The following is a 20,633-nucleotide window of genomic DNA, read 5'->3' as shown; positions in this document are numbered from 1 at the left end:
TGCTAAAAAAAAAGCAAGATCTACTAAATGAACATGATAATATAATATTTTATACAGAGTGTACATATCTTAAATATCTCTTACCAATTAAAAATCAGTCAATATTTTCTCTCTTAATATCCATGCTAACCAAGTTCATAGTATTTAGATCATCAGTCGAGATAAGATTATAAGGCATACATTACATATAAGTCTCATTATCCTCTACTTCCAACCCTGTTTTTAGATCATATAGATCCCTAGATTTCATTTTCACAACAACTGCCTATTTTTGATCTTTCGAGTTTTGTATAAAAAAAACTTAATGATCTTGAGATAAAAAAATGAATGGATCATCCTTTAATAACATATTAGTATGTATCAATCTGAAAAAAATTTATAAATATAAATCTATTCGTATCTTGCTTCAAGTCTCTTAGTGAGTTTATATCTATCCAATTACATCGAAATAATACAATAATTTTTTTATAATAATCTAACTCAAAAATATCCCGTAAGTACATCAAGGGGTGCAAATAGATCGGATTGAGTCGAGTTGGATCAGGGTCGGGGTCGGGTTGGGGTTGGGTCTGATCGGGTCATAAGTGACCCCAATCCGATCCGATTTTTTGATCGGATCTTGATATTGGACCCAGGTCCAATCTATTAGAAGATCGACTTGTGTCGGATCAGATCCATGATCAAATGTTTTGACCCAATAGATCATTCGAATCGAGTCAGGTTCATGAAAAATCCGACCCTGATCCATGAAATGCAGGTCTAGTTTGGGTTAGGGTTGAGTCTAGGTTGGGTAATGGGTTAATATAGAGTTGTCTTGAATGATCTAGAATCTACAGCAAAGAAGTCCCACCCTCCAACCCAATTACATTGAAATAATGCTATAAATCTTTCATTATAATCCAACTTAAAAATATCTATAAGTACACCTAGGGGTGCAAATGGATCGGATCGGATTGGGGTCAGGGTTGGGTCAAATCAGGTCATGAGTGACCCCAACTCGATCTGATTTTCTGATCGAATTTTGATATTGGACCCACATCAGCCCATTAGAAAATCGGATCGGATTGGGTCCATGATCAAATTTTCTGATCCAATATGTCTTTAGATCAGATCAAGTCTATGAATAGTCCGAATCCGATCCATGAAATGCGGGTCCAGTTCGAGTCAGGGTCGGATCTAGATCGGATTACAGGTTAACATAGAATTGTCTTAAATGATCTAGAATCTACAACAAAGAAGTCCCACCCTCCAACCTTGGTGCTTTCTCAAATAACTACGATCTGCTTTTATCATTAATATTAACAACCTAATAGAGACCATTGCACTATCAAAAATACAACTAAGGCCCTGAAATTTAATGAAAAGTAAATATCTGAAAAAAAATATTACATTTTTTATGCCCATATTCTAAGATTCTTTTTGCGTTACTTGGGTGGTGTTCTTGCAAACTACCAAAATGACGAGATGGGGCTTCTTCTTGGTTGTGCATGAGGAATTGCACGGTTTCTATTTTAGTAACCATGGGCCTAAAGTTAGATCTTCAATGACTTTAAAGGCCCTGTTGGGTTCAAAGTAGTTGCTTTTCCTTCAATTTTTTTAGGAAGACAAGAAGAGCAACACATACTTTCTCCTTTTGTTTTTATACCAAGGTGAAAAAATAAGGAGGATACTTCTAGATCACTTATAGACCCCTCCATATAATAATCTCCTCAAGAATATCAAACTAAATAATTCAATGCCATAGATCTTTACCATGTAAAAACTAGGATTATAGAGGCTATTTTGAAGTTGGTTGCTTCCTTTTCATGCTTGATAATAATTGAGAAGTATTATTTGAGGAATATGCAAATGAGTTTGATCAATAGGAAACAAAGGCAAAAGAATTTTATCCAAAGACTGAAAGATGATTCCCTCCAAGGAGAAGCCTTCAACACCAAAAGCAGCATCCAAAGAGCAAGATAGTATAGACAGGAGAGACTCAGTGGAAGCCAATCAACAAGCAAAAAAAAAAAATGCAATCAAGGAATCAGCCATATGTGAAAATAAACTAAAAATCGCAAAAACATTCTTCTGAAAACAATACTTCAACTATTAAAGTGAAAGGGCCCCAAATAATTCAATAAAGATTCTGGCTATAAAACAGGCAAAAGTAGATCAAAAAAAAAATGAACTAGATTTTTTTAGTAATAAAAAGTGAGATTACTATTAACAGAGAAAAGTACATAGAACTGTCTTGAAATACAAACTATGTTGGTTTCGGTCGAATCCGATCGAGTTAGAATTCAGTAAATCCAAACCCAATGCAGAAAATGAAATAGATCTAATTTTAAAATCCGACTCAACTCCACTGGTCCTTTACAATAGTTCGGGTCGGATCATGGGTCAACCTGACTTATTTGCAGCTCTAGATACACCATAATATGTCTTTCCATTTGCTTCCACCATGACTTCACTATTTTAAATTTTTTATTTCTTTTGTATGAAATTTGAATCAATTAATAATAAAATCATTATATATATTGACAACATTGTTAGGACATCAAGCAATGGCTATTAATTCATTCGAATAGTTACTCTCCATCATTATTGGTATCTAAAAATCATGATAAAATTGTTAATATACTATTTGATGTTAATAAATGTATTCCAAAATCCATCATTTTTTTTTTAGATACATGACTAACCTGTTTAAAAAGTCATTTAGAGAATAACTCAATCAACTATCATTGCTCAATCATTGGATTGGGTCAAATGCTACGGTTTACTCATCTCTGAGCAATCAAAAATTTGTTACCAAAAAATTAATTCATTAATTAAAAATATTATATATGATGACAATAAAAATATATGATTATACTAACCTGTGATACTGAAATATTGTATCACTATAAAGTAACATATAACGATGTGCTTATACCAAAGATTTTTTGTCAAGAACCACACTTTCAACCTTCCCCAAAACTCTTCTAGTAGTTGAAAACTTATAAATTTTTAATTATCGATAATATCATAATTTTTTTGAGATCGATTAAAAATGATTGTACACTTTCAAGATATCTTGAATAAAACATCAAATACTCTTCGATAATTTCTCTTTTCGCAATTGAGCCCTCGGGATAGGCTTTAGTTCATATATAATCCTTTAAATATATAAGATACCTTCAAAAATTTAAAATTTATTAAAACATCAATAAGAGTATGACACTTCTTATACTAAAGATTTTTAAATTATAACTATAAAGTTTAGCAACATCATCTCTCAATAAGATACATCCATCTGTAGTATACTAGTCTACTAAGTTTTAGCTTCTATAGCTAAATGAACAAGTAGATGAACTATGATAGTAAAAAATTTGGAAGGAAAGATCTTTTTCTATGACAAAATGTAAATACAACACCAACTCTAATTGATCTAGCTTTTATGAATTAAGAACTTTAGATCATAATGACTTAAAAAATTATAACAATTGAGTAACAATGACAATAATTTTTTTGGTATTGATGACCTTAAAGTCAGTGAAAAAATATCTTGTATCAAAATTTACCATCATGACTTTTAAAATTTGAAAATTTTTGTTCTTTGAGATTTATATATCTTAAAATATTTGATGCATATCTATCAGGAATCTTAATATTCTTTAGAAATATGGGACAATGATCTTTTTCTCTAGTGAACATTACGTAACATGCCAGAAGTATATAAACTTTACCATCAGCAAGCTCTTTGGGATGAAGCTCCTGTCTTATTTCCATCTTTTTCAAATCTAAACATACCTATAAGTTATCTTTACTCTTTTAATCAAGATTTAATAATATTCTAATAAATTATCACAAACATTCTTCTCTATATACATTATATTAAGATTATATCTAAGAAGATTATACTTCAATAAGATAAATAAAAAAAAAAAAAATTTCACAACTACTTAACAATTATATGTGTAGATGTTTCCATTGTATCATCATCATTTTCACTTTTGTCTACATGATCATTATCAGTATAGAAGTTGTCAGCATTTTAAACATCGTGCATCAAGTTGCAAGTAATGGCATCTTCTATCATTCCTTCATTTATTGAGCTTTCAACATTTTTCCTTCCTCTTTTCTTAGAATACTTGAAAACCTTACCATAGTTATGATTGATGCTATGCATTTATTTAAGAATCTCAAATACAGATGGTGGTATAAATGCATCTTATATGCATTTATAAACTTCAAAATATTTTTAAAAATATGATAAATAACAGATCAATAAATATGGGAAACCTGATTACTACCAACACTTGAACCGATACCCAATTATTTTTCCATCCACTACGAGGTATAGATATAGGGTTGTAAATTAGGTTTCGGTTTAGGTCGGGTCTAACACATGTTCCATGAGTTTGGTGGACAGGATTGGATATAGCATGATTACCAATGCAGAGCATAAAGGACTCATCTCACCGGGAAAGGTTGGCAGTTCGATCAAACTATTCTCTTTAACTTCAACAAAACCAAGAAAAGCAAAATTTAGCTGGTTGCAATTTAGAGTGCAATTAAATCATTGTGGAGTCACTAGTTCAATGGTCATTATTGATTGACTCATAAATCATGTAACAGTATGCATACTAAACAAACCCAGACCATAAAGTCTCAGCTAATGCAGAAATCTTGATCTACATGCAATGATTATTCAAGCAGTGTTTGTTAACTAGTGGCTTAGAATAATTAGTTTACCTATGTATTTGGTTTTAAATGATCGATCGATGCATCCAGAGCAAAAGGAATTACGTTCTGAAAATCGGTGCCTGTCACTGCAATGAACAGAAACTAAAAAGATTAATGCAGTGATTGACTTGGCTGATGTGTTGTTCCTTATGCTGTGCAATGTTTGTACAGTGTCCTGATTGAACCTACTAGTGGTAATACTGGCATAGCATTGGCCTTCATGGCAGCTGCACAAGGTTACAAAGGTGCAGAAGAAGAAGGGAAAACAAAGGTGCAGTAGAACCAAGACAGACCACCCAAAAAAAGAAAAAAAAAAACAAACAAAGGAACCAAAGTGATATAAGCCACATCCCCCTTGTCTATGGTAGCTATGGCATCCATTGAAGGTCAGCAAGATGGCCATAGTCTAACCAATTACAACATCTGGCATATTTTACTAGCTTACGGCGCAAACCAGCTTGCAAATTAACATTACAAATGACTCCAACCAAGACAGCATAAATAGCAAAAAGAAGGATTGATAAAAAGAGGAAATGGAAAAAATTGGCCAAATGGCCGAAGAGAATAGATTCCATCATACGTCCACTGTAAAAGAACAATGCTATACCTCATCGAATTAAAAAATAAAAAGTAAAAATCACATCTCAATTTGGCTAAATCTCAAACGTCAACCTTGATCAAACATCCAAAAAAGAATAGTGCAATACCTTGAAGAGGAGGAGGAGGAGGAGTGAGGCGGAGGGGGGAAGAGGTCGGAGGAGGAAGGAGACTGTCGGCAATGAGAGGCCGGAGGAGAGAGACTGTCAGCAATGAGGTGGAGAGGCCAAATCAGAGAAAAAGGGGGAGTTGGCTCGAGAGATAGACGAGAGATTGATGAGGGGAGAATGAGAAGTCGGGCACCGGATATGGGGATGGATCAGTGAGGGGGGTGAAAAAAATAAGTGACCTTCGATGACACTTTGGTGACTTTCGAAGTGCATCCAAAGTCGCCAACGCATTTGTTTTGCTTCCAGCAATACTTATAAGCACCATCCAATTCAAAGATCCCTCCCGACACTTGAAAGTATCATTATTCCTTAATGCATTTTAAAAGCGTCGGCAATATTTTATGCTATTCAAATTTTGTCAATATTTTTCTCGTATCGACAACTTAAAGTCAGCAAAATCCCATTTTACTTTAATATGAAGTTGGGCAAGCAAAGGTGCAGCTTTGAGGTTTAGTGAATACTGAAGATTTTATATTGCAAAAGATGTGATAGACTAATTATATCCTTGTTAATGTAAACTGGACAAGATATTTTGCTAACTATTCTATCTTGATGAATATAAGGTCTATTACTATCATCATTGAAAGGTGATATAGGCGTAAAAGGTGTGATATTTGCTATAAAACATTATATACCATTAAGACTTAAAAAACATGTATGCGCACACAGAAAATAATTAAAAAAATTTATTTTGCATGACATTTTCCATGCAAGAACCATGAAGCCTACCATGAATAGAAAATAATAGAATCAAAAATTCTACATTTTACAGGCAAATAATGTTATTATGTTCCATCTTTTTATTGTTCTTACACATTTTTTTGTCATAAATTGATTATATTGAAACTAGAAATGGTGAAAAAGAAGGGCATGTCAGACCATCTATGATATTGGATGAAAACAAAAATAACAACCTTACTAAGTATGTAAAATCTATGCATAAAATATAAAATCCACAAAGAAAAATATTTAGATACTAATCCCATAGTGATTTAGATAAATAGTGAATTGACAAGCCCTTTCTATATACTCATCGTGAATTCACAAATTTAAACAAAAGTCAATGCAGTCATTTGGCATTCAGTTTTATATGCTTAAAATTAGTTCACATATTGAATTTGTTTATTAAAATTTGTGCCAATTTAAATAACTTAATTTAATCAATTTTTCTGTTCTTCAATAGATACAACAACAACTATAGATAGAAAATAAATCATGAAGAACAAAACATTGGTTGATTACCACTGTAATAGTGGGTGAGTTAAAAGTTGCTTCATTCCAATTTTAGATCATCATTGCTATTTGAATTTGTCTGATCCTTTTTCTAGCCCAATGTTCTGTCATGATTGCTCTTCCTAATCTGGTGCTCTGGATGTTGACAAATTGAAATGCTATAGCAATAGTGGTGTTTGAATCCTTGACAGCACAATTTGGACACGGGATGGAGATGCACTAAGCTAGTATTTTGTGTAGTGTAAGACTACAAATTTTGTTGTAATTTTGGAAAGCACATGAATATAAAGTCGTATATGCTTTTGTTATATTACTTTCTAATATATCGTGCCTATACATAAACAAAATTACTTTTAATAATGTGGTGACATGAAACATATATGAAACTGTTACTTGCTATTATAACAAAAAAACAAAGCATAAAATTTCTTGAAATTAGCTACTAAATATTTATTTGAAAATAAAGTAAATACTTTTATAATAGTCATTATTAGTTCTGTCAAACATTATAAGTGGAAAAAATTGCTTAATATCATGAAACTACTACATCCTTGTTTGTATCAATTCTAGCACATCAGTTCAATATTCTCCACGAACAAAACATAATTTGTTGTGGAGTAAATTTATATTGCACCTGATAAACAATTTCTCTTTGCATCTGCATCTTATCTCTATATTTTTTTTTTACAAAATATAAAATAAAATTGTTTTTGTTAAATTATTATTAAAAAAAATAGATTACTAAGCCTTAGCTTTCGTTAAAGAATATATGTATTAGTCTTCTCCTTGTCCTCTCTTTTCCATTGTCTTGACCAGAGCGGCTGCATTTTAAATCCTTCGGCCATAACACTAAGGATGAGTAAGAGAGACCTGTAGATTAATTACCTTGCTCATTGGGTGTAAAACAGGTTTTAGATTAATTACCTTGCTCATTGGATGTAAAACAGGTTTTAATTATTCATGTGGATAGCCGAAGTTCCAACCTCAACATGCCTTCATAGGACAAAGCAAATGTTGATGAGAGAGGAGGGGGAGGGATCTTGTTTGCTTCATAGTTCATGTATGCCATTAATTATGTGATTAGAGAGATATTACAGCGATAAATTTTTTCTGGACCTTGTACACACCGTCCGTCACACTATGAGAGCTGGCCATGCCTGAAGTTATTATCTTAACCGCAAAGAGGGAGATGTCGAAGGCGGAAATTGTGACTGAAATGAAATAATAACAAGATAGCCGTACTAAAAGGTGTGGCTGGATCATCTCTTTTTCAAAGAGAGCTAATGCTTATGCTTATTGGGTATTTTGGTTTGACACTCAATCACTGTCATTTCTTGAATCAACATGACATAGATCCTCCATCCTTATTTGCTGAACATTCAAGTAATTGTGTGATGTCCTTGTTGCTTCTAGAACTCTCATATTTCCTGAGAAGGCAATCTACCAGCCGATCAAATAATCAGGTGGTGATGGACGATCCAATATTCGGTTTAACATTTTTATCATCTAGTTTGTTTAGTTATCCATGATGGCGGGGACTTAGACCCTTTTCAATCTACAAAGGAGAGAGAAATTATAAAGTTCAGTATGGCAAGCTTAAGTATGCATGAATGGAATATGCATGAATGGAGAACTTTGTGTGTTAAATTGAATTGTTTGCTTGCTTGCAACTAAAGAAGCCTCTATATCTAGTTGTAGTCAGTTACAAGTGTTTGGTTGTCTACAAGTCGCGCTGTATCTGCATTCAACTGAGTTGCAACTCATGCAGGCTTTTGTCGCAAAAGACTTGCAGCTAGAATTGGATGCACAAACATTCACAAGAAAGAAAATATGTACTTTCCTCTTTGGTTTCTCTTATGATTTTATTTTATAGGATTAAAACTGTCCATTAAACTTTGTTTTTAAAAGAAAATGGGACTTATTGTACGTATCAAAATCTAGTAATTATAGGTTTAAGTTCACGGAGAGTGACAACAAATATAATTGTTAAAATCTTTAGAGGTTGGTAAGGATCTGGGTTTGAAGTTCTAAAACTAGCAATAATAAATTGAAGTCCACGGCCTCCTTGGGGACTTGTCAATAAATTTATGCTACAAAAACTCTGGAGTTGGCAGGACATACCAACTTCATATGAATCATGAATTACCTACTCGAAAAGATTCTATCCTGGATGTTAACCAGTTCTTTCAATTACATTAAATAATGAAGTTCTAAACGAGGACAGTAGGACTTGGGATAGATGAATGACGTTCGACAATACGAAAGCAAGCACATTAACAAGGGTGCCCTGAAACCTTTGCAGACACTTTAACTCCAAATAACATGGGGTGGTACGTCACTAGACTTTTTGTCTCTGAGCTCTGTTGAACCACTAGATTATCGTAACTGAGTCATTTCCAACCAAATAAATTGCACTTGAAGTGCATGGCAGGCTGACCACTTGATGATTGTAACGAGTCATTTTCTAACCAAATGGGTTACATGGAATTGTGCTTTGAAGTCCATGTCAGGCTTCAGATAGCTCCGACTGGAATACAGAACAGGAAATGTGGTGGGGTAGCTTTCAACATAAAGCATATGTTAGGACAAGATATCTTAGACCCTCTTCGGTCTCCAAATAGCGTACGGGGAATGAATATCCTTTAACCATTGATAGCCACCAACTAAACAGAAATGATGTATTTGAACTATACATTAATTGGTTGAAAAAAAGTGAAAAAGTTAAAATTTAAATAAAAAAAGAGGAAAAAAAAAAGGTGAAGAAGTGGGGAGAAAAGGCAGAGCAAGATCCAGTGGCTAAAGCTGGTTCAGTGGATAACTATTACCAGGATCCCCTAACTAGCATCAAAATAGAGCCTTAGTGATTGTGCTGGAATCCTAGGTTCCAATCCAGCCTTCACCAAGGTATAAAGAACAGAATCCTGTTGTATACTTTCTACAGGCCTCTTATAGCAATAAATAGAAAATAAATAAAGCATAGGTGAACAACTGCAAGGTCGATTATTATATCGTAGAGATTCCAGTAGTCATAGTCAACTTATCAATTTTTTTGTCAGCTGCCACTTCTTCCCACTCCTGCCTCCAGATCAACTAAAAACTACAAGCAACCATAGCTTGGGCAAATGGAATTGGCAGGCAATAAATAATAAACATGTTTAAGTGTCAATAAGCAAATTTCACATGTAAAATTGTACCAAAATTTAACTTTTCATTGACATATATATATATATATTCTAGAGAATATCTATACAACATTTTCATGCAGAATTATAAAGAAAATACAGATAATGAAAAGAAAGGTCTGAAGAACATATCTCACCCTCATGCATATCTTGGTGTTGTTTCTGGATGGCAATTTCAGCTGTTACACACAAGCGCCAGCTTCTTTGTTCTAGCCTGAATGATGAATCCATGAATTGATTTTGAGCTCGGGAGGATAGATCTGGTAGATCTTTTATGAATCAGACATGAGAAGAGCGATCATGGCATCAACAGACTCGGGGCCATTGTTGTTTACGCTTGGAATTATGTGCTCTGGACATATAAACTGCACGAACTCTCTCAGCTCTGTGAAGCTGCAATGTTCACTGTATGGGACTTCATACCTGCAAAATGGCAAGTAGCACGACAGTAAATAACATGCAAGTAGCATTGGACTACATATATAGGGATATCTGCAGAGCCTTCAAAATTTGGTAATAATGTTTTTAAAACAGCCACAAACATAACCTACGGAATGAATTTGTGGACAAGATGTCACAATCACCGCATGTTCAACTTGATGAGGAAGTGTGATTAGAAAGACACATCAATTCATTCATTGGAGTGGCATAAATTTTGTTATGGTAGATTTTTCAGAAATTTAATTATTAGCACTGGGATGCTCTAAACATAAGCTACAGGCCTCTGATTTTATGGGGCATATGGAACATCGGACATTCAATCTATGAAACAGATTAATGGTGACGTGTTGAACAAAATCAGAACGTGAACAGCTCCTTCTACACATTCTTCAAAGCAAGAAACATTAGAACTGTCTTCTGCATACCATCAGAGCTTTTCATCTCACCAAACTCTGTTTCATTTACAGGAGATCACATCAAGTGCTAAACTTTGAATATGTGATCTTAGTCATCTTATCACTAGTTTACAGCATTCAATAGCTGAGTCCTCCCAGCAATTTGATACAATCATCAATTTTATAACTAATCATGCATCTCCCTCTTGCACAGATGCACACAGAGAAAGACCATCTCCTGAAGTCCTTCTGTCTCACCTAACAATTTTCAGGCATATTCATTACTGACCTACCCAAACCTAAGGCGACTGAAGTTTAATTATATATAATCAATTTTCATTCAAATAACTGGATTTGCTATAATTTAGTAGAGAACTGCTAGGGGCCATGCCACACCTTGCCAAGCTAGTCTGCCTTGCTTGCTGATTGGATTTGGATTTCTCTCTTATTTACAAAATTACAAAATTACACATGTTCTTCCTGAGGCCGCCTTGGCTTTTCTCCCTACCAAAGCACCTTCAACAACTCTGCAACAAAGAGAACTGTTAATCTCTCTCTTCTCTCTAGCTCTCATGCACACACACAAATACCCCAACCAAGATTGAGAGTCCGATGGATTTAGTAGGATTAAATCCTCATGCTTATGCCCCATGACACAAGAACCCCATTCTAGAAGCCTTTGCCTAGTCCAAGTCACATCAAGCTTCACCTTCTTGGGTGGCTACTTTTGCACTAAGAGAGGGGAAAACCCATTGCATTCCAGAAAAAAATATGAGTATCGGCATTAACAAGATGAACAAGAGACCTTGGGTAGCTCTGCATCTTATTGGGGTGGCTCAAAGAGCAACAATGACCAAGGAGAGATTGTGAGAAGAGGCTGGATATCATAGAGGGTGCGGATTCATTGACTGAACTTTTGAATTTTGATATTCAAGAGACAAAGCACAGCTTAACATTCATCAGATTACCATACCTGAGAATAGCTGAAAAACATTACTCATCCATGCAAACAAAGAAGCAATAGGATTTTTGAATATCTCTATTCTCTAGTATATCAGAAACCAGTTCATTGACTTCATTCACAAAGTAATATAGACTATGAAAAGTATTAAACTGGATCCAACTTCCACACTTCCAAAAGTTGAGATCTTGTTCTCCTTGTTGAAACCCATCATATCATCTGACTATCATGTCAATGGGCCATATTTCATGGTTCCATCTTGATTGATCTCGTCTGATTAGCTCTCAGGCAATGGATGCACATCCATGATTTCCCTTTACTGTATGGCATCTCTCAGTCAATAGATTTTCGAGGCAAGCTTCAGCAACAATAAAGAGGAAGTCAAGGTCTCCAAGCAAGATGAAGGATAGTTTTGGAATTGATGATTTTAAAAAATTTTAAGAAAACAAAGTTGGTTATTTGATCTACCATCTGGTATCTCCTTGGCATTAGCCAATTAAGAAACAAGGCAGATTGGTGTGGGAGGCTAGGGCATGGCTCCCTGGCACCCCTCAATTTTGTACACCAGTTCATTTATATATCTATAATTTTTGGAGTTTCCAGAGAAATATCTTTTGCTAATCAAAACTAAATGAAAAAAAGTTTGCTAGTCATACATGGTCTAACATTTGAATTACTCCAGTGGTTAGATGCAAGGATTCTTTCAGCTGGTCAAAGATTAAATAATAGAACAAAGGGTCATAACTCATGTAACACGAGCTTCCGTTGTGATGAACAATGACAATATTATCACAATATATTCTGCAAGAAGTACACAGGCTCATAAGTTGTATATGAAGTTCTAATGTGTGCATATTAGCAACCAGCATAGGATAGTAATTCACTGACATCACCACAGAGAAGTAACAACTCTCAAACATTCAGGCTTTTCCTATCGCAACATTGGTTTAGTCTGTTTCCAAGTTATGTAACTTGAAAGTTATATGTGTTTTCCCCCTTTAGTCCGGCATTTGGATCCGAGCTAAGTTTCATAGAGTGATATTCTGGTAGTATGGGCACCATAATTTGGTCCTGGACTGATCATACATCTAATATTATTTCATGAAATAAGTATATTGGAAGTTAGCACTGGAGGAATAAATACCTGATGATGGTACCTTGCTGCCACCTTCTCCCAGGAGTCTTTTTCCTTCCTTTTCCAAATGCCCAACCAGAAGGAGAGAATGCAACTATGAGGTCAAACCGGTCCTGATATCACACAAAAATTAAGTGCAACATTGGTTGGTCTATCTATTGTTTATCTAATTATAAAACAAAGCAACTTCTTCTTTGTTAGAAATCACGATAAAGTTAAAGTCCCATCAAGCACCAATGAAAAAAAAAAATGTGGTGAAATTCAGCAATGTGAGCCTTACAGAGTATTGGTTGGATATATATTTCATCCGTTTGAAGCTTGCTAGTGTCCACATGGGTACAACATGAATGTGACTCTCCATCTCATTAGCTGTAAACCATTGCATGTCCTCCTCAGGGAACCCCAAGCACCTTAGCAAACGTAGTTTTGCTGCCCCAACATATACTTTCTTTCTCAGCAATCGAGCAACCTCTAAGAACAGCCTCTCTTTTCCTGTGACAAATAAGAAATATCCAGCATCACATGGAATATCACAATGCCGTTGATAACAAAGTGGAAATAGACAGACAGACAGGTATGCACGTTTGTTTTTACACATGCACAGCCACATGCATGAATGCATGCATACATGTGTATACAGATACATACATACATAAATGTAGAGAGAGAGTGAGAGAGAGATTACCAATTGTATAGCTACCAATCAGGAAGAGAGTTCTGGGGTTAAAAGCTTCTGCTTGAATGGCCTCGATGACAAACTGTGTAACAGCCTCTTGTTTTGGAAAGTCATACTGCATGGAATTGTTAATCATGATCAAAGTTTGAACTTATAAAAAACTTGAAAGTACAAGAGCCTGAGTCCTGGTAAATGGCATACTTGAGGATTGCAGTAGGTCGTATCAAGGATTAGTGTGTGGACATGACATGACTGCAACACAGAATTGCTAGCCATCTCTGCAGAAAACCTGAAGTCCCCGGTGTGTAAAACGGCCTACTACATGCAATGTTAAAGTAAACTATAATCATTTCAAGAAATTAAACACAAGTTGCATGAAATTCAATAACATAATTTTGATCTGCTAAATAAATGTCAAGCTATTTAGCATGCCAGTGATGACCACGATATTACATACCTTGCCATTAGGCGGTTCGAAAAGAATAATTATAGACCCAGGGCAGTGGTTTGCATCAAAGCATGTCAAATTGACACCTGCAACTGTAATCTTCTGGTTGAGGGGTAAGATATGCAGCCTATCCCATGGGACACCTATCTTCATATTTACAAGGTGTGCCGTGATGGAGGAGCAATAAATCTTCCCATGGCAGAAGTTTCTTGTGAGCCCCCCATAATCTGCTTCAAGAAACTACCAGTAAGTATTGCATGAATCATCAGGTAAAATGCAGCATCAATCAGGCAATGATGAACTAAGCAAGATGAAACAGAAAGCTAGGTTAGTTGTAATTCAAGTTAAATGCTGCCTGTGGCTTTATTAGCAAATGAGTGAATGATCTAGTTCAGTTTCAACTCAATATGCATCAGTTTGTATACACTAGAAAGCATGGATTACTGTCACTAGAACTCATAACCAAGTATAATGAACTCAAAATTTTGATACTTTTGATTATTCTCTCAACTATATTGTTAAAACACTCTTTTCTGTAGCACATGGTCATGGTATTTAAAACCATTAGCTATGAAACGGCGTGCAACAGCAGGACATGGCAGATGAATAACTCAAGCACATTTTCAATTATATGTCTCTCAAATTCTTCGACTTCAGAAGTTGAAAAATGAAAACATCGATGCACCAGTACTTTGCTTGCACTGTTTTTAAATTTGAAGTTATTTACTAAAATAGATATTAAACCACTACATAATACAGGCAAAATTTATGAAACTGTCAATTGTAGCAGCAGATGCTTCCCAATATATTCAAAGAAGCACAATAAAATTATGGTCTATCTTCAAAAGTTGACCATGAAATAATTTTCAAAGGAATATAAGGAACTTACGGTCAATGTGGAAGTGCGTTAGAAACCAATGGGAACAATCTCCTCTTAAATAACGAAATGCATCCTGCAGATATAGAATACTCTGTAATCAGCAATCAGCTGTCAGTCTCATTAATTTCGAAACAATCCAGCATTTCATGCATCAAACAACCAGGGAAAAGACTATTAATAGAATATGTAAAGGCTTATGGTATGCCCTTTTCCATTTATTAATGAGAATATCACAATATTTATGAAAATTATAGATCAGATGATACACATAATGGTCTTTAGTCTTTACTGCTCCAAGTAAACCATAAGCTCCTCTATAGCGAGCATGTAACAGTGGATACAACTGAATAAGGAGGGAGAAAAGGCAAGAGATTGTAAAGAAAATGACAATGCTCTCATTAAAGAAAAATGTTTGACACTGAAGTGCAAGAAGCATAAAACATACGAGGGTCATCATGAATGAGTTCATGAGTTTAAAAAACTTGTAAAACCAAATTGGACAGCTATAATCCAGCTGGTGTTATTGATGCATTATTCATCAAAAGACTTTAATAAACCCGAGCAATTAAAACTTTGCAAAATCTTCTGCAGCAAGGAAAGCCAGAACTTCATTCAAAGAGCCTAGGCTAAGAAAGCAGTCTTTGATTAAGTCCACCAACATTTTCTTTTTTCTTTTTCCCTTTTTTTTTTAGGTTGTGTTGTTGGTGGGAGGGGAGGGGTGGGAGGTGGGTGAGGTTGCAGCTGTGGAGTAAGCAACTTTATCCAGCAACATTAAGAGGGCAGCAATTCCACATTAAACACAAATCAACATCTCAACTGAAGAATCTAGAGACATTCTAATTTTGGCAAATTACCTGCTTGATCAAAAATTTCAATAAATACCAACTAGAAGAAACAATATGTGATATTGGAGTCTCCCACCAGCCTAACCAGGATTATCAACACAACCCCATTGGAGGACCCAATATATCCATTTACTAGTGCAGATCCAAGACTCACACAAGTAATCAAAAACTCATGTTCCAATCAACTGAGAAGTCCGATGGGCCACTTAATGCAGCCATTCAACCATGCAAGTCCAAGGCATTCATAGAATAGGTCATCGAATTTCACATTTTATAGCTAATCAAATGAGTCAATACTTCTGAATCCATGCTTAATGAAGAATAGAAAAAAGTAATAATATGAAAAAGCCACAGAGTCAACTTAAATTTTTCTCAAGTTATCCCTACTCTTTCTAATTATCCAAATTAATTGATGGTGTCAAGGAAAGTTGAACCATGCCCAAACTAATTTTCTAATCTTTGATCAACCTGACCACCCTCAAATTCCCAGGCTAACCATGATCTTCTAAGTGATCTGTGGTTCTCATTACTCTGTCTGCAATAGCAGATTACTGTGAAAAATGACGAATCACATTTTTCCACCCTTAAAGTGGCTCCCTTACAAGTGGTCAGCAGAAAATATAGGAAATCTTAATAGCCATGCAAATACTTCATAGAGTCACAGACAGTTTAGAGAAGAACTGTGACACATAATTTGTAATTGATATAATGCATAGACAGTATTAAGTTGAAGAGATCGATTGACACCTAGATAGAGGGAATTAAGTGGTTACTCAAAAATTGAAGATCGTTACCATACCACTCGAAATGGTGTTCCTGGTATACAACACCAAGGAGGTATATCTCTTGCTTTTCCTTTACTCATGCAACTTCTGGTGTGGACAGATTTAGAAGCTGAATCCTTATTACCTTTCCCATTAAGTGTTTTTTTGAGGCTGCACACCCTGTTTCTATCAACAACAGGACCTTGAAAGTATTCTGTTATCAACTTATTTCCAGGTATTGATAGTCTTGAGTTCTTATTGGCTGCTGCACCGGAAATATCTTTCTCTATGACATGGGCATGATTGGTCCTTTTCCGAAGCTCACTGAGTGCGTGGACTATTTTCTTTCTTGGTCCAAGTGCAACTATACCAATACCGAGAAGATCCTGCAATATTATAATGGATCAAATGAAATAGTACTCATTGTTAGTGATGATTCAATTGGGACAAAACAAAATGAAGTGATTCAGCATCCTACACAGCCTGTATGACAAAAATCTAAAGATACAGAACAGATATAGAAACCACAGATTTCTCAATCAAAATATGACATATATTTAGAGGAACATAGACACAAGTACAGGCCAGGGAGTGGCATGTTGCAAACCTCTTCTGTTAGCCATTGCAGGGTTTCCCAATCGACCTCTTGCCTCACAAAAAATTCTTCATATCTGGATAGGCCCAAATTCCGTAGCCATTCAAGAACAGGGTTGACATCGACAGCTTTTTGAGGTAAATTTGAATTTATTTCATGAATAGAAACAGGTACCTACAATATAGGTCCATTGATCAATATCTATAAATTGATGTCAAAAAATATCAGTTAATAAATTTTTCACTTTAAACTGCAAAAGAAAATGACATGAATGAACCAAACAGACTCACCTACATATGTAAGTGGAATCCTCTTCCATGAACACATAGCATACCAAACCCAAAACATGCAAACACGTGCAGAGAGAGGGGGGGTGCAGCCAGTGAACAACAAACTAAAAATATTTGGTTTCTTTGAGATGCCAAATAACAGAAAATAATATACTCAGAATGGCAGTATCGCATGCCATTTTACATCACAAACTTTATATGTTTATCTCCCTTTAATAAAGGAAAAAAAATACTATTAGGTCCGGACAAAACAAATTTTACTAGAACAATTGTGTTGGAGTAGTTAAAACTGAAGGTGTAAGAAAATGGGCACAAGAAACCAGACATGGATTTTGATAAGTCAGATATCTCACTTAACAAAGCTTCACTGCAAAAGGTGAGAAGGCAAGCCAGCCAAGAACACTATGTGACACTTTCCTAAGATATTTTTTCTTCCCTAGATGTAATCAACATAACCAGGTTTCACATTGGAAAACTGGTACCTCAGCAGTACCTTGACCACCAAGATTAATCCCATCTATATGGGATGGTTTATTATAAGCTTGATTTAAAACACTTTAAGACTGTTTTGTCACTGACACATTTACCTAGTCTTGACCCTATAAGTTGGTTCAAATTCCTAGGAAAGGCATTTCAAGCTAAAAACTTGCCATGAGACCAACTAGAAAGTAAATATCTTCCAACTCCATCTCGGCATTTGCGACAAGGGATGCCCCTGGATGCTCTGATCAGATGCTCGGATGATGGCAGGACAATCCTGCTCTGACACTGGAGAATTGGTGCCCCATCCTGGCATCCTGCAGGACATGACACATGGGATTTGAAACCATGCCCTAAACAAGCCTAACATGATGGGTCCTTTAGAAATACTGTGGTTATTCACCACCACTCAGATTTGAACTTAAGACTTCTTAGGGTGCCAACAAATGGAGCTAACAACCGCTGGCAACAAACCTCACATGATTGTTGTGATGGATTCCAAGAACTTCAAGGAAACTCTAAACCAAAATCATTGATTATACTAAACTCAGACCTTTTACTATAGAATAAATAAGAAAAACAAGCAAGGGAATGGTCACAAATTAGGTTTCAGTTGTTGTTGTCTTTAAGATGGAGTGGACCCAAATGCTTCAGCATGCACCTCGAGAAAGGAAAAAAGTTCACTACTTTGCATGAGTTTTTATTTCATACGTTGAGTCTGTGTACCTTGACTAAATACCTCAGTTTTCATAAATCCAATTTACTTAAGTCATGAGAACACTCTTAACAAATTACAAATTCCTAATATTCTAGATCTTCACTCACTTATGGTTCACCAGATTTCTGAGAGGCACCTAACAGGATTGGACATGATTTCATGGAAAAAAGACAAATGTGAAGTAACATCAGAAAGCAAACTGAAATATCATATTACACTTGAATGGAAGAAACAGAAAGATGCACAAGGTTACTAGTTACTAGTAAAGTATCTCCAATTTGCTACTGGGAGATCTCCAAACACAAAGATTGGTATGCTTTCAATCTATGCTGATAGTTCAGTATGATTTTAGCCTGAGGTCCTTCAAACAAAAATATGTTCTGTTAGAATCCTGCTTAAAGTCTAACACCTCTCCAACTACTAATTCATGATATCCATCAATCTCGCATTACTAATTTGCATCAGTAACAATATTTGCATTCACTAGATAACAGTTCATAACCTTACATTGTATAAAAGTATAATGTCCATCCAATTGTTGCCATAAATAGTTAAGAAAAAGTTTTATATGCTGCAACAAATATTAGAATATAGCAAACATGAATTTTGTAAGCAATTAAGCATGATTCTGAAAGTACTTGCAGATAAGAATTCTGCAACAGCTTGACATAGAATAAAAACAATATCTACTCTACCCTTCATCATAACTTCTTCCATAAAATTTAAAAACGCAGAAGAAAAAGCAGACTCAGAAAATAAGAGGATTACCTCCAAATTTTCATCTTTGTCTAGGCACTTGTTTGTGTGAGCCTGTCGCATCTCTTCGCTCATATCTGTAATATCGGAACCACATAAAGGACACTCCATGATACCATTCCATTGCAACTTAGGCGTCCTGACACCAAAATCATTCTCTTCTGACAAAGTGACCCCATCATTTGAATTGCCTTCCTCACCCATTTCACAACACAGATTCATCAGCTCATTAAGCTGCGTGCCCGGCTCAAAATCCTCACAATCATTACCTTCGAAGGAGCCACCTTTTTCTTCACCTTCTCCTCTACAAAAAGGAGACTTAGCTCTAGACTCCAACAACCTCGATTCAATGGACATCGAGTAATGACTTCCCTTATACAACATTAATTCAGTCTCTTGTTTTTCCCCATTTTGCACCACCTTCGATTCAACTGATGTCAAACAACGCGATTTTTCCTCCGTAATCTCAATCCTCTCATCACAACCAACAGAAACACTAGACTCCGAACCAATCACCTTCATCCCATCACATGCAGAGGAAACACGAGCATCAGATATAGCCGCAGGAGAACCTTTCACCAACATGGATTCCGTCGGTGACGAAAGACCCCTCCTTTCCGCTCTCCTCGCCTCGTTCCCATCGGATGCGCTCGAAACTATGAAACCAAAACCCAAGGACATTGGGATTCTCCGATTCTCCTTCCCGGAGGCAGCTGCCGTCTTCGCCCTCTTCCGAGGATGGACGCCATTGGACGGCTTGAGTGGTTGCGAGCTAGGGTTTCTGAGCGAGGAGAGAATGAGATTCTGGGCGACGGAGATCATCTCACTGGGGTTCTGGAAATCGTCATCAAGGGCGTCAGGCATCGATAGGGTTAGGTTTAGCGCTTCGACATTGCTTTCGAATGCCCTGGATTTCATCAAGGATTTGGGATTCGATGGCATTTCTAGGGTTTAGGGTTGGGTGTGGAGAATTGGGGAGAGAGCGAGGGCGACTGCGAGCTCAAGTTCTCCGGAGACCCTTTTTTTTCCGTAACGAGCGATGGAGGGAAGAGGGGGTGGATCCGGTCACCATATGTAAGCGTTGAAAACTTACCGCCTAGACGACACTACTGATTTTGTGCATCACTGGCCGTCCATCATGCGGGCGCGGTGGGCCGAAAATTGAAGATATAGACCGAGATGGCTCTGTTTTAAAATGAACAGACCAGATTGGAGGACTCCGTGGAGGTGAGTGGTCTTACATTGAGCTTGCGACAATGGCTCATGATCGGTTCCGAGGGTTCGATCTGGGTTCGGATCAAGGGACCTGATCAGTTGAGCCAGGAAGCAAACTCTGGTCGACGGTAACAGGCTCATG

General features: G+C 36.0%; 1 protein-coding gene and 1 pseudogene across 1 annotated transcript; both read right to left on the bottom strand.

Annotated features, from left to right (window-relative positions):
- Positions 1-301: 301 nt before the first annotated feature.
- LOC140856276 (uncharacterized) lies at positions 302-8,132 on the bottom strand (annotated as a pseudogene).
- A 1,741-nt stretch (positions 8,133-9,873) lies between these two features.
- LOC105042070 (uncharacterized) lies at positions 9,874-20,299 on the bottom strand. Its single transcript, XM_010919170.4, has 10 exons — positions 19,289-20,299; positions 17,045-17,206; positions 16,473-16,823; positions 14,838-14,901; positions 13,958-14,175; positions 13,702-13,815; positions 13,510-13,615; positions 13,105-13,316; positions 12,834-12,937; positions 9,874-10,315 (listed from the first exon to the last, which is right to left on the bottom strand). The coding sequence occupies exons 1-10, from the start codon at positions 20,216-20,218 to the stop codon at positions 10,165-10,167; spliced, it is 2,412 nt and encodes an 803-aa protein (XP_010917472.3). The 5' UTR covers positions 20,219-20,299; the 3' UTR covers positions 9,874-10,164.
- Positions 20,300-20,633: the final 334 nt, after the last annotated feature.

This window comes from Elaeis guineensis, chromosome 3 (assembly GCF_000442705.2).
Source record: "Elaeis guineensis isolate ETL-2024a chromosome 3, EG11, whole genome shotgun sequence".
In the NCBI taxonomy this organism is placed as follows: domain Eukaryota; kingdom Viridiplantae; phylum Streptophyta; class Magnoliopsida; order Arecales; family Arecaceae; genus Elaeis; species Elaeis guineensis.
Note: the sequence above shows the minus strand (reverse complement) of the source record. Positions and strands in the feature narration are given on the sequence as shown.